The following is a 15,445-nucleotide window of genomic DNA, read 5'->3' on the forward strand; positions in this document are numbered from 1 at the left end:
CTTAGGCAAGTTAAATTTTAACAGTTTATTCTCAAGCTCTGATCATAAGAAGTCAGTGACAATATCTACACAATTATTGCATTGTGCATCTAAAGCTTTTATAATAATATGCATTAGTTTACCTTTTAGGAGAACATGAAGTGCACTATTACACAACCTTTTGGAAACGAAGGCTGGTCTTCTTTTAGGACAAATGCAAAACATCATCCCATGCACATGATGTTTCTCAGCCATTCCATCAGTCCTCAGAGAAGCGGTGTGTGGAGTTCTTCTTTTGTGTTTCACATTAGAGGTTTTTTTTGTAGTGTAACTAACTAATATGTTATATTAAGAAATCCTTATAAAACTAGTATAACTTTATTCTAATGAGGCTATATCGGAAACAGGATTGTTGCATGAGGAGTTCAGCATTGAGGCACATTGCAGCAGGTTCTTGCGTTGGACATTTATGAAATGGTCTACCTCAACCACACATGGTCATAAAGAGCCACTGCACAAAAGGAAGGAGAAAGAATGATAATAAGCAAAGTGTTTTGTAGATGATTGTTTGAAGATTTTGAATATCAAGAAATCAAGCCAAAGCACCTCAGACAAATTCATCTCAGCCGTTCCTGTTCCATCTTTGTCCAACTGCTGAAAAGATCCTACAAGGAAGTGCAAGACAATGAAGGGGCAAGCATAAAGTGTTTAAGTGTAATTAAAAATTAAGAGGCACCATGTGATTCAAAGAGAAACACCTACTGAACATGGCCTCGAGTTTGATCAAGCAGCAGACAAAGTTATCAAAATCGATGACCTCATTTTCAGCATATCTGGCTACGAGGATCTGGTTGAGTCTGTTATTGAGCTTAAAGCCTGTAAAGAAAGCGAACACGATGAGCTTTACACTTTACAATAAGGTCCCATTAGTTAATGCATTAACTAACAACTAACTAAAATTAACAAACAATGAGCAATACATTTGTAACAGTATTTATGATTCTTTGTTAATGTTAGTTAATAAAAACAACTATTTATTGTTAGTTCATTTCAGCTCAAGTCCATTAAAAATGTTAATAGATGTGTTATTTAAACTTTTAATTTTAGTAATGTATTACTTTAAATTACCACTAACTAAGATTAATAAGTGCTTTATAATAATTTCTCATTACATGATAACTAATGTAGTTAAGAAATGTTAACAAATAGAACCGTATTATGAAGTGTTACCATTATGTATCATTCAAAAATTTGGGGTTGGTAAGATTTTCCCATCAAGGCTGCATTTAAAAGGACTCTTTTCTATTTTTATATATTTTAAAATGTATTCCTGTGAGGGCAAAGCTTAATTTTAAGCAGCCATTAATATTTTTTTCAGGAGTTTTTGATGAATAGAAACTTCAAAAGAACAGCATTATTTGAAATAGAAATCTTTTTTAACATTATAAATATCTTTACTGTCACTTTTGATCAATTTAATGCATCCTTGCTGAATAAAAGTTTTAATTTCTTTAAAAACAATAATGGCTGATAAATTTTAATGGACAGTAAATTATCTTAATTCACCCTTCATTGGCAGGTGTGGAAAGTTTTTGTTTGTGAGTGTGTGCCAATAATGAATGCCTCTTTACCTGCTGATTCTACAGCAATACGCATCTCATAAGAACTCATTGTTCCCGACTTATCAATATCAAACTCTCTGAAGATCCCCTGAGTGGAAAAGAATACATTAATTATTTCTATTGAACACTATACAGAATGATCAATAAACATTTCAGGGGAAAATAGTTTTATTTCAGTGGGCTAAAAAAGAGAAAAATATCTCCACTCACCAGAAACTTCCTTATCTTGTTCCAGAGGATCTGAAACTCTACTAAGCCCAAACGTGCACTACCATCTTTCTGATGAACAGAGTCGAGAATAAAAACTGATGCAGGTTGTCTGATCAAAACTGACATGATGTCAATTACCACAGAAAATAATTTAGCAAGGCATTGTACCAGAATAAATGATTTGTTATTCTATAAACATATACTGCTAACCTTTGTGTATAAAGTTATATCCAGTATTTGCTGTCATTGCCATTTGAAGCCCCAAATAGTAGTATTCAGACAAAAAAATGAGCTTCATGTTTCTGCTTTTATGATTTACTTAAATATAGACTTCCATTGTATTTGTATTAATGTAAACAGGATTATTGCGTTTTTACAAACTCAGAAATGAGTCAAAAGTGATTTTCTATAGTAATAATTTACAAACAGGTACTGTTACATCTTGCCTTAAACAGGCTTGCCTTACTCAAAAAAGCAAATCTCAATCTCTGATTTTAATAACTATAGGCCCATTTCAAATATTAAATTTTTGCACAAAGTTCTGGAAAAGTGTGTACTAAATCATATTCCCCCCTACTTAATTTCTAACAACATTCGGGATCCTTTTCAGTTTGGTTTCAGAGCCAAACACAGTACTGAATCTGCACTTTTAAGGGTAGTAAATGACCTCTTACTATCTGCAGACTCTGGCAACTGTACTATTCTGCTATTATTGGACTTAAGTGCGGCTTTTGATACAGTGGATCATTGTATCCTTTTAAAGAGATTAGACCTTGAAGTTGACATTCGTCATGTTGCTTTAGATTGGTTTGCATCTTATCTCACAAATAGGAGTTTTTCAGTGGAAATTGGAGAATTTTCATCAAGCTCATTTCCCGTCACTTGTGGGGTGCCCCAGGGCTCAATTCTGGGTCCAATCTTATTTTCTTTATATTTACTCCCTCTCCGCTTAATTTTTGAGTCCCATTAAGTTTCACATCACATTTATGCAGATGATACTCAGCTCTATTTTCCTTTAAAATCAGGTACTGATTCAGTGTCCTCTCTGCTAGCTTGTTTAGAGGACATTAAAGGTGCTAAAGAGGATCTTTTCGTCGACTGAGAAACCAAAGACTGTAACTGAGTTTTTGAAATGAGCGCATGCGTAAGAACAACCCCCCTCCTTCGAAGGAACGCCTCCCAAAACTCATAAACACTCGTATTGGAACACCAGTGTTTACCACCGGCATTCGCTGTGTTGTGTTAGTGGATTCATTATGTCGGACTCACCGCAGGTAACTCATAATCTGCAGTTGTTACTCCTGTCTCCTGACAAAAACATTGCATGCGGCCCCTGTGGAGTATGGAAAGTTACTGGAGCGCGCAGCCGCGCTCGTCTCTCACAAGGAACGTCATGGCAGTGATTGACAAGCCAGAGGGCCAATCCGCACACATCTTTCAGAAGGAACGTAATGGCAGTGATTGACAAGCCAGAGGGCCAATCCGCGCACGTCTCTCACAAGGAACGTCACGGCAGTGATTGACAAGCCAGAGGGCCAATCGTTTACGCGATGATCGCGTAAACGATTGGCTGATGTTTTTAAGGCCCTACCTCATGCACAGATGATGTATATTAATATTACTCCTTTCAGTGCACCTAATAAATAGTCTTTTATCAGTTAGTAAAGACAGTTTCAGGTAATATTGCAAAAATGTATAAAACAAACCTCTTTAGCACCTTTAAGGTTTGGATGGACAATTTCCTTCAACTAAATCAGAAAAAGACTGAAGTTATGTTGTTTGGCCCTTCACACCTTTTAAATAATCTAAGATCTACCCTGGGCCCCCTTCAAGAAAACATTTGCGATAAAGTTAAAAATCTGGGAGTTACCCTTGACCCAGAGTTAAAATTTGACAAACAAATCAATTCTGTAGTTAGACCGTTATTCATGCATTCATCTCAACCAGGTTGGACTACTGTAACGCTCTTTACACTGGAATAAATCAGTCCTTGCTATTGTGCTTTCAACTAGTACAGAACGCCGGTGCTTGTTTTTTGACAGGGACAAATAAGAGAGAACATACCACACCTGTGTTAGCGTCACTTCACTGGTTACCTGTTCAATTCAGAGTTGATTTTAAGGTTTTAGTATTTAAATCACTTCATGGTCTTGCCACTACTTATATTTCATCTTCTCCATTCCTACTCTTCTGAGAGAACACTTAGATCTTCCACCCAGATGTTATTAAATGTTCCAAAATCTCGACTTAAATCCAAAGGTGACAGGGCTTTCTCAGTTCTTAGTCCAAAGCTCTGTAATTCCCTACCATCGTCTATTGACTATCCCCTACTCTATCCACATTTAAATCTTCTCTTATAACACATTTTTTTCTCAGACATATGCTTAATTTGATAATATTTTAGTTTTAATTTTGTTTTATTTTGCATGGTGATGTTTTGTTTTAATTTTATTAATTTTTGTTCTGTTTTCTTTCGATTTATTTTATTAGTATTTAAATTGTATTGTATGAGGATTTCTTTGTCTCGTATGTTGTGCAGCACTTTGGTCAGCATTTATGTTGTTTTAAAGGGCTAAATCCACAGAATGACAATAGAGCTTATGTTGTATTTAACCCAGAATAGCAAAGGATACATCCAAAAGGTTGACCATAGTTCTGCAGGACTCCATGCTGAAGCCATCCGTCTTTAGATCCTTGTCTGAGAAAGAAATGGTTCACTCAATTCAGATAAACAGGTTCATTTTGAGTCGACCCCAAATGTGAGCAAACTGTTACGTGTTACTCACGTTTGGACACTACTCTGTTGAGAATAGTCCTGAGTTCACGGACAGATATCTCCATATCCTGAAACAAGACAAAAATGATCAATTATATGCACAAACCTAACATTTGGACCATTTTTATATATTCACTCGCCTCTCCAGCCAGCTGGGCAAACATGGACTTGAAAGAGTCATCAATGTCATCCTCTGAAATTTCTGCCTACAAGAAAACCAAAGGAACCACATTTATTCATCAGTCTAAAATTGTCAAACTAAAAAAGTTTTTTGTCAGAAAGTTTATATGAGAATGTAGATTAATAATCTTACCTCATCCTCCAGGTCAGCTGAAATCTCATCATCCAACTCCCTTTGAAGAGAAAACAGATTATGTGACAGAATAAACGTTAATAACCCTCATGTCATTCCAAACCCAATTTTCCTTTTTTTCCATGGAACACTTACGATTCTGGTCTCGTTTCCCCTGTCTCGTGTTCAAGGACTTTTATTTTAAAGTGTATTTACTATTCCTATTGTTTCCAGTGATCACTTCCCATATTTAGTTCCTGTTTTACTTTGTTTCTATAGTAACTATTGTTTGTTTCCATAGTGATTGATTTCCATCAACTGTTCCTAGTTAGCCTCTCATATACCCCAATGTTTCCCTTTTTCAATGTCTGGTGTTGTCCAGTGTGGATGTCTTGCATGAGTTGTTGTCAGTTCTGTTTTTGCCTGCCTTTTCTCTGTTTTTTTGGATTTACAGTTTTTGTCTACATCTCCCTTTGCCTGGATTTACTTTTGTTTTGTTTGTTTAAATAAAGGTTTATTTTGCAATTGGATCCTGCTCCCAGTCACTCTGAAACACCCACATAACAGAAACACAACAGTAAATTTCACCAGAGAAAATTACTATATTTTTATATATACAAAAAATAATACAAAATAGCACCATGTAAGTTGTTCAATATGACTAGTGCACTCTATTATTGGATGCAAATGTAGTTATATTTGTAAGTTATATATAAAATTATCACAAATTATTACAATTATTTATTTTTCTGTCCACTGTGCTTCTCTCTCTCTCTCTCTCTCTCTCTCTCTCTCTCTCTCTCTCTCTCTATATATATATATATATATATATATATATATATATATATATATATATATATATATATATATATATATATATATATATATATATATATATATATAGCTTGGACATTGGAAAGAAACAACATGAGGGTGAGTAAACAACAATGACTGTATTTGAACTAGTTCTGTAAGAAGAAAATGACTGAAGTACTCAAACACATACTCACTCTGTCTCTGACTGCTTCTCAGTAAAGACTCGTAGGACAAAATCAGCCTCTTTGCTAGGTTCGTAGGTGGAGGGGACGATGATGTATTCCCCGGGAGGGAGGCGGAGACGGGTGCTCACCTCCCGCAGGTTTATGAAGGTCTCAGAGCGGGCGGAAGATGAGTGTGTCAGGAAGAAGTCCTTTTTAAGATGCACATTCTGACAGCCTGCATACTGCAGACAGACGGAAATGACAAATCTGTACAGTATCCAAAGTTATGTTTCTGTTATTCCACTGTGAATAATCTAGAGGAAAATTCAATCTTCAAACCTTCCATTTTAAAAATAAATGACCTGTTATGGAAGTATACAAGCCTTAATGATGTAGTCAAACCTATTTAGCAAAGAAATTGTTGACATGGTATCATACCTCTTCAGGAATCTGCAAGGAGGCGAAAAAAGAAATGGAAAGAAAACAATTATTTTGTATTATTTTTGTAATGAACAATGAATTATTTTATTTCTAAAAAAATTATTAAGGACTTCTATAATTAATAATTAGATACCAAAAACACTCAGGAAATCATCCCACCAGTTGTGCGATAACACCTTGCTTTGTAAACACCTAGCTAACAACTAGCTTTGTAAAACAATGAGCAAAAAGTTAACAAATCAACATTACAAATCAAGTTGCTGCCAATTATATATATTTATATATATTTATTATACATGTGTATGTATGTATCTTCACCTCGTAGATAGCAAAACCGATGGTGTGCATGTCCTGTCCGTGGCGGCGGTACCGTCTGCGGTCTTTCTGCATTAAAGCCACCAGGAAGCTGCAGGCCACTTCTTCGTCCTCCGGGTCATCATCTTCCTCCAGCAGCGTGATCTTATACTGAGGATTGATCCAAAATGTGTCTGCCAAATAGTACAGAAACATGTACCAGTTATGCGGTTCAAATCCCAGGTAAAGCTGGTAGCTGAGTTTGATTCATGCATTAATAATTGTTCATCTTGTTCGTGATATGATCCTCTGTGAGCATAAGGGACTTAGTGTAGTGTATATCCAAACATTTCCTCCTCCAGAATCTTAGGAAATCCAGGAAAACCAATTCATTGGCAAATTAGATTTTTTTATCATGTTTTTCAAAAAATATGGCCATTTGTAAAGCCTACCAATGTAGTAGAGACTCCAATTACGACCAACAATATAGCCACTCTGTGACCTCAACCGATAAAATCGCTGGACATGAACATTGGCGTAACTCACTGGGATGATTTCGGCAGCCTCCTGCGGTACTGCCCCTCCGCCAGGCACCGTGAAACTTGATGGTGTTCCAGTGGCTCAGGTCATCATCACTCAGAGCATCAGGGGACAGATTACAAATCTCCAGCCTGGAGAACTGCCGCAAAAACTCACTGAATGACATCCTGGGGACAAATGGAGCCGTTTCTTTATGCTCTGAGTGTACACAATGCTTATTGGTCTACTATTGTGTCAAGTTCAGTTAGCAATTGTATTGCTAGTAAAGCTCACCAGAACTCTCCATCCTCCATTTGTAAGTGCAAGTCATCCTTCTCAGATGGATCAATCTCATCCCATTCAGGGGAGCTGAGGAAGGAACATACACAGTCTTCTTACTCAATGACTTGGGCTGAACTGAATAAGTCTTTCTGTGTTATTTCTTACTTATCACTCCAGGCCCCCGTCCATTCTACCTGACCCCACGGGTTACGGATACGGATAAGCCTCTCCGTACGGCCCCTAAATTCCACCTGTCAAAGAGAAGAGAGATCTCACACATGAAGGCACACAAAATTAAACTCTAATGTGACGATGATCAACATACGCTGGGAGCGTTACCTGTTTAAGAGCAGTCACTGAGTAAGCGTGACCCTTAACCAGCTTCTTAAACGTTACAGATTCCATGTCAAAGGCACTGGTGATCTGAAAACAATTATTAACAAATGAATCTAAATCTAGAATTAGTGTGAATAAATGTGTGAAGAACAAACAAATTACCAATATAAAAGTAACAATTCTTATTATTTTTTTGGAAACTGAGATACTTTTTTTTTTTTCATAATTCTTTGATTAATAGAAAGTTCAAAAGAACAGCATTTATTTGAAACGCTGAATTGAACGTCTTTGAGTCTTTCTTTGTAAAGAAACAGCAGATTGGACATTCTGCTAAATATCTGCAATAAAAGTGGAAAAAAAAAATCTTACTGGTTTCTAGCAACATGAGTTCAAGTAGGTAATAATTTTAATTTCTGAGTGAAGTATCCCTTAAGTGAATAAAGCTCTTACATCAATAGAGCAGCCCAGCAGGGAGCCTCTATCCAGGGCTTTGCTGATGATTCGGTACAGGTCTCTTGGAGCATTCTGGAGCTCGTACATCTCTGAGACCCCTCCGGTGAAATCCTCAAAACCCTCAGTGGTGGAGCCTCCAGAGAGAGCTTCATAGGAGCCATTAAGCCTGGCAAAAAACACACACACACACACACGCATGTGCACGCACACACAAGAGAGGAGACTGTACTCAGACCATGGGGAAATCGTTCTTAAATTAGAGACGGTATAAGTGCACTTTTTGTAAATTATTCTTGATTAGTAAGAACAAAATTTGCTGGTCTTTACCAAAATGTCTATCAGGACATACTTTGCATAGGCTTTTTCAACTAAGGCACTCCAGAACTCATTTCCCTCTGCTGAATGGACAAACATGAGCTCTCCGTCTTTGACCGGGAGTCGATCGTCAATCACAATGTCGACCCACTCGCCAAACTGCCAGAACTGCAGAATAGAGGCAAGCAACTGTGTGAAGAAAAAGCTTAGAGGTTTCCAGATTAAACGGGTCCTATTATGCTCTTTCTTTAGTGTGTAATGTTGATGTTCAAGCATGAAAAAAGTCTGTAAAGCACAAAGTCATTCTCTATATCAGTGTGCACGGTTTCTGAACTCCATGAATTGTAGTCTTGAGCTTTCTTCTGGGAATGTTCAGGTCACAATATCCCTCATTTAAATAATTCCTGTCCAAGGAAAAAAAAAAAAAAAAAAAGCAGGCGAGGCCTGGTTGAGTTGCGTTAGTAGTATGTTGAAACTTGTGGTTATGGTAAGGGATGTAACATTTCCCAAATACCAAAGCAGTTGACCAATCGCAACACACTGGTCCAACGACCGATCAGAGCACATTATGCTTTTCAGAATGAGGGCCTTCATAGAGGCAGGAACTAAACAGAGCATTACTGACAGACTGGGAAGAAAGATATTGCAACAATGTCAAATATGTGCAAAAAAATAATGTGTTTTTTGAACATTCAAGCATGAATACCTATTATAGTAGACTCCAAAAACAGAATCAATACCTTAAAAAGGTCCCCTTTAAAGGTGCGCTCACATTTTCTATTGTTTGGTGAATTTTGCAGGCAAAAAATACAGGCATTTAAATAGGAATCCACATGATCAGGAATTTTGCTAGAGGGCAAAATATTTCCTAATTGGTCATACGGACTCACTGTGTTGTCAAAAACAGAAAACTGAACAAAAAACAACAGAAAACTCTGTGTGAGCTGTGCTCCCAACATCGCTATAATGTCAACATTAGACAAAGGAGCTTTCTTACCTATCAAAACTGCACCTTAAGACTAACATAAAGTCAACAAAGAAATACTTGTGGAAATATATAACATTTATATTTAGAAAAATAACTTACAAATTTAAATTTTAAAACAGGACCAGAAAAGTATTATAAAAATTAAATGTTTTTGTTTTGAATAAATATTTCTGCCCAATTTTTGTTTGTCTATGAAACTATTTGAAGCATATTATTTAGATCAAAATTCTATTTGTTATCATTTACAACAATAACTTCTAGGGCATGCACAGTGCGTTTCAGAACCTGAAAGTGGAATATTCCAGCATAGTCGTCCTGAAAGCTCTGGCCATGAGGTACAACCCTGTGGAGGAGTCTTTCATTTAGAGTCAGCGAAGCTATAGCAGCGAGGAGCCAGCAGTCACCTGACCAGGGGAACATAAAACAGATCAGGCAAGGAAAAATAATGGCACTTATTCAAAAAGCTATTTAAACTGTGAAACTAAAACCCCTGAATGTCTTCTAATAAAACACAGCAGTTGAAACTGGCAATTTACAACCAGCAGGGGGACACAAAGAAAGGGGTGGGGTTTATTTTCTCTGTAAGGCCTGTGTGTGAACCCATTCCTGTTTACATCCCACCCAGATCTCCACCTCAGAGCAGAGGAATTTTCCACAGCTTCAAAACCGTAAGGGGCCAGTGGCAGGCTGAACAAACGCTACCAACTGAAGGAAATGTAGGCTCAAATATATTAGAGTTTTGAATAATTTAATACTTTTGGTCACTATATAATTTCCATTATTCCATTTATGTTATCTCCTAGGTTTGATGACCTTTCTAATATTGTGAAACATGGAAAATACTAACAAAGTATGTTTGTGCAGACTTTTTCCTGGTAGTCTATTTGATAGTTTTATAGCAGTCAATGAAATAGGAGCAAACATACAGTATGTAATGTATTAGGGTGGTAACATAAAAACTAAAATTGATTGAGGTAAGTTATCTCCTAGTTTGATTGACTTTATTATTGTGAAACATGGAAAACGCTAATAATAAAGAATGAGTATGTGTGCTTGTTTTATGATAGCTTAAATGTAATATACAAGGGCGGTAACATATAAAAATGAAAAAATCTGACTTGCACATTGATTGAGATAAGTTGGCACAATTGCAAACATGCACTGACTCAAGGTCAGTGGGAAACGGATGAGTCACATGCAGACACGCCTCAGGTCAGTTATATGAGCTGCTTTTTCTGTCGTGACTCATGCTTTGAGTTTGCTGGTACAGCCACAGAATCATTTATAGGTGATTTTGTGACACATAATACCTGCCAAGCACCAACATTTAGAAACTATGCATAGTGGATGACTTTTGTACAACCAGAACACTTACCCAGAGCTCCCTGACATATGTCTGTCCGTGAAGCTCCCCCCACAATGAACTGAGGATCATCACAGAGCTCCTGCAGAAAAGCAGGGATTAGATGGGACTGACACTGGAATTGGGAAGCCTAAAGGTTTTTTTTTGTTCCTTGCAAGTTTGAATCAAGTAAGACATTATAGGAATAGTTCAGCCAAAAATGAAAAAGCACCCTCATGTTGTAACAAACCTGTATGGTTAATAGTATTTGTATGGTAAAGGATAAATGTGGAAGAATTTTTAAAACTTTTTTTATTCCCTTTTTAAGGGTACGAACTGTCGTTGAATGGAACAGTGTTATTTTAGTATGACTGATGTTCAATTTTTTTTTTTTTTTTTATATTTTGCATTAATTTTTATTTTTGCATTTTACATTTTAAAGTTTTAATAATTTAGTTGTGTTTTTGTCATTTTTATTTGTTAATTTTTCAATGTATCTATATAGTTTTTAATCATTTTAATTTTAGTTTGAGTCATTTTAGTATGGAAGCTTGTTAATTGAGACTTTTTATTTCACAATTCTGACTTTTTTCCTCTCGCAATTGCGAATGAGATCTAAACTCACAATTGTTAGAAAAAAAGTTTGAACTGTGAGCTGACTTTTTTTTCTCAGAATTATGAGATATAAACCTGGAATTGTGAGAAAAAAGTGGGAATTGTAAGATATAAACTTGCAATTGCAAGTCTGAATTCGCTGTTGTGAGAAAAATGGGCAGACTTTTGAGATAAATAGTCGTAGTTACTTTTTAAATTTTATTTCAGTTATCGTTTTATTTCAAGTAACACAAATGTTTTTTAGTTTTAGTTAACTATAATAACCCTGGTATGGAAAAGAACATATTTTCATATATTATGGAAAAAATAGCAGGCTTTGGAATGACAGGAGCGCAAGTACTGCTGCCACGCCTATGTTGCCAGAGAAACTTCTGTATTCTGTAAAGAAATAACAATGACCAGTCTGAAAGAGGCCTTCATTCCTTCAGAGGAGGCATGTGTATTTTGACTAAGCGTGTCAACAGAAACGTTATAATCCATGTGTATGTGACTTTATAAAAGTGACAACAGCTGCAGTAGAGAGAAGGGAGGGGTCAGTGCAGTTATAAACATTCTGACTATGAACTGCAGGGATGGGCGGGTCAACAATTGAAGAGTATGGCGCTGTCTAGACTGCTATACTGTATATACATTACTGTTGAAAAGTATTATTTTTTTTAGAGAAATTAATACTTTTATTCATCAAAAGTGACAGTAAAGATATTATAAAGTTACAAAATTATTTATTTTAAATAAATGCTGTTCTTTCTATTCATCAAAAAATCCTGGAAAAAATGTATCATGGTTTCCACACAAATATTAAGCAGCACAACTGTTTACAACATTGATAATAATAAGAAATGTTTCATATTAGAATGCATATTAGAATAATTTCTGAAGGATCATGTGACACTGAAGACTGGAGTAATGATGCTGAAAATTCAGCTTTGCATCACAGGAAATTACATCAAATATATTTAAATTTTAAATTGTATTACTTTTTCACAACATTACTGTTTTTACTGTATTTTCGATCAAATGAATTCAGCCTTGGTAAGCATAAGAGACTAAGAGGTAGTGAATATGTACATAAGTGTTAAGACAATAAGACAATGAAAGTCAGTGGGGTCCAATATTGTTATTGACTTTCATGGACAAAATACCTTATTTTGTGTTCCACAGAAGAAAAAAGTCAGACAGGTTTGGAATGACATGAGAGTGAGTAACCCAATCCTAACCTTTAAGACACCTTTAACCACATCTAATAATGGTGCTTTTTCCTTACTGTAGGGCGCATCCACTCCACATCACGGGTTTTAGAGGAATACGGGGCAAGTTCTTTGAAGCCGAGAGAGGGTGGTTCGGCAGGAAAGCAGGGGTCTTCAAACAGGTAGCCCCCTTCCAAACACTCCTGTTTGAGGGCCTCAAAATCCTGGTTCTGGAAGTGTAAAGCCTGCTCAAAAGAGCCCACGCCTTCTGCCTGTAGCCTGTTAGCACTGATCTGTGATGAGATCCCTCCATATGTGAACATGCTGGAGCAGTGAGATGCAGAGCGGGTATAAATAGCAAAACTGATATCAAGGTGATTCACGCTCTCTCAACATTTAAAACTCACTCCATATCACTCTAACATAACTTTTGTGCCCTTGTCTGGGCATTGAGTTTTGTATTTTGCCATAACAAGAAACACAAAAAAAAGGAAGAAAAAAAAAAAGGTATGGAAATGTCAATCATGTAAAGACTATACTGCACATTTAGGTTTATGGGATCTTAGCACCAATTTTAAATGATAAAATGATTTAAATGACACTTTGTGGTTGTTAAACATTAATGGAATAAGCTCATGTGATGACATGTTAATGTGGAACATGGTAATTTAACAAATGGCCAGAGAAAAATAAGTTATGAGAAAAGTTGTGCATAATTTTTTTTATGCAAATGCTACTTTAACTTCAGTGTCCAAATACAAATTGGTTCTACTGAAGACTGTGGGCATCACTTATATTAATAAAAAAATAACTAAATTAATTTTACTATTCCATATCAATAAAGAAAAGTAAGCTGCATGGAGATGGTCTGGTGTTAAAGGGTAAGTTCACCCAAAAATGAAAATAATTTATTACATTTATTACATTCATTTATTACTCACCCTCATGTCGTTCTACACCAGTAAACCTTCGGAAACCTCATCTTCGGAACACAAATTAAGATATTTTTTGATGAAATCCGATGGCAGAGTGTGGCCTCTATTGAGAGCAAAGCCACTAAACCTCTCAAGATCCAGAAAGGTACAAAAAACATATTTAAAACAGTTCATGTGAGTACAGTGGTTGTACCTTAATATTATAAAGTGACGAGAATACTTTTTGTGCGCCAAAAACCCCCCAAAAATTTCAACAGTATCTCATGATGGCTGATTTCAAATCACTGCTTCTGAGATTTACAAATCTTTTGTTTCGAATTAGTGATTCGGATCTCCTATCAAACGGCTAAAGCGGGGCACACGTTTAATGACTAGCTAAAACATTCTAAGACTGTGCTCAACACACAGCGATTGTTTCCTGCGACTGAAGCAGATTTATATACTTACACATGGAATTTGAACACCGACTGTAATCGCAGACTGAACGCAACTGGCTCTGACTGGACGCGTATTCAGCGCGATCAGTCATACGTATCAATTTACATTCATAATCGGCCTTGCAATCGTTAAGTGTGTGCGCGGCTTAAATTGCTGAAATCACATGACTTTGGCGCTCCGAACCACTGATTCGATTCGTAAAGCTCTGAAGCTTCATGAAGCAGTGTTTTGAAATTGGCCATCACTATATATTGTTGAAAAGTCGTTATTTTGGCTTTTTTTGGCGCACAAAAAGTATTCTTGTCGCTTTATAATATTAAGGTAGAACCACTGTACTCACATGAACTGTTTTAAATATGTTTTTAGTACCTTCATGGACCTTGAGAGTTTGAATGGCTTTGCTCTCAATAGAGGCCTCACTGAGCCATTGGATTTCATCAAAAATATCTTAATTTGTATTCCAAAGATGAACGAAGGTCTTACGAGTGTGGAACGACATGAGGGTGAGCAATTAATGACAGAATTTTAATTTTTGGGTGAACTAACCCTTTAAATGCTGTCTTTGATAACTGGTATGAATGCTGCTCTTTGGCTTTACTCAGTTAAATATGTGCATTAGGTTTGTACAGTAATAATCCATTTCTCAATTTTCAGTCTTAATTATTTGCATGGCAAATTCTTTTATGCTCAAACAGCCACATCATTGGCATCTTATAAATTATAGACATGCAGACTAAGAGCCTCCCATTCATTTCAACACATAAATCACACTCAGTGTAACATCACAGCCTGCACCGTATACAAATGTAGTCAAACTACTAAAACGTCGAGAAACACACAGGACTGGTTTAAAACCTCATCAATACATTTAAAAAACACGTTTAGTGGCGATTTATTTAGTGTCAACGGTTGTTCTGTACATTTTTTTTCTTTTTCCTAAAATGTATGGCATCCCAAGCATTTGTCTTGGTGTTGTCTTACTCCATTAAACCTTCGCAAATCACTGCGGTTCACTTATTAACTTCAACTTAACTGCAATTTGTAGCGATACTAGGTAGCTAGACGTTTCTATGCTTTAATATGTGCAAAACATTCATTTCTGACACTGAATAAAGTGTCTTATGCGACAGACTAACAGCAGGCCGACGACGGAGACCAACAACACAGACAGAACAGAACTAAATAAATCCCGACGTGATTCATTGAGGGTAGAAATACAAGAACCGCTAAACTTGCCTTGTAATTGCGGTCCTGTCTGTCTCTTCTGTGAGGGGGATGTGTGATATATACAGTTCTATTCTCCAGAAAGACAAGCGATACACGAGTGCATTAGAGCTTCGGTGTATATGTGTGTGTGTGTGTATGTGTGTGTGATAGTCCAGAGGAGGCGGAGCGATAAACGGAGACCGACAAGTGCACTTGTCACAACATAACTGTCCCA

At 36.4% G+C, this 15,445-nt stretch overlaps 1 protein-coding gene and 1 long non-coding RNA gene across 2 annotated transcripts; one reads left to right on the forward strand and one right to left on the reverse strand.

Moving 5' to 3' along the window:
- Positions 1 to 10: 10 nt before the first annotated feature.
- Positions 11 to 15,369, reverse strand: capn1a (calpain 1, (mu/I) large subunit a). Its single transcript, XM_048204500.1, has 22 exons — positions 15,241 to 15,369; positions 12,709 to 12,955; positions 10,863 to 10,932; positions 9,773 to 9,891; positions 8,534 to 8,667; positions 8,182 to 8,350; positions 7,735 to 7,818; positions 7,561 to 7,646; positions 7,408 to 7,482; positions 7,141 to 7,301; positions 6,619 to 6,788; positions 6,298 to 6,309; positions 5,890 to 6,101; positions 4,901 to 4,940; positions 4,728 to 4,793; positions 4,598 to 4,655; positions 4,445 to 4,509; positions 1,812 to 1,880; positions 1,611 to 1,689; positions 742 to 855; positions 586 to 644; positions 11 to 490 (listed from the first exon to the last, which is right to left on the reverse strand). The coding sequence occupies exons 2-22, from the start codon at positions 12,952 to 12,954 to the stop codon at positions 464 to 466; spliced, it is 2,115 nt and encodes a 704-aa protein (XP_048060457.1). The 5' UTR covers position 12,955; positions 15,241 to 15,369; the 3' UTR covers positions 11 to 463.
- LOC125276709 lies at positions 10,078 to 12,868 on the forward strand. The gene is made up of 2 exons (XR_007186714.1): positions 10,078 to 10,203; positions 12,714 to 12,868. It is a non-coding gene; the product is annotated as an uncharacterized LOC125276709 (long non-coding RNA).
- Positions 15,370 to 15,445: the final 76 nt, after the last annotated feature.

The sequence above is a fragment of the Megalobrama amblycephala genome, linkage group LG10 (assembly GCF_018812025.1).
Source record: "Megalobrama amblycephala isolate DHTTF-2021 linkage group LG10, ASM1881202v1, whole genome shotgun sequence".
In the NCBI taxonomy this organism is placed as follows: Eukaryota; Metazoa; Chordata; class Actinopteri; order Cypriniformes; family Xenocyprididae; genus Megalobrama; species Megalobrama amblycephala.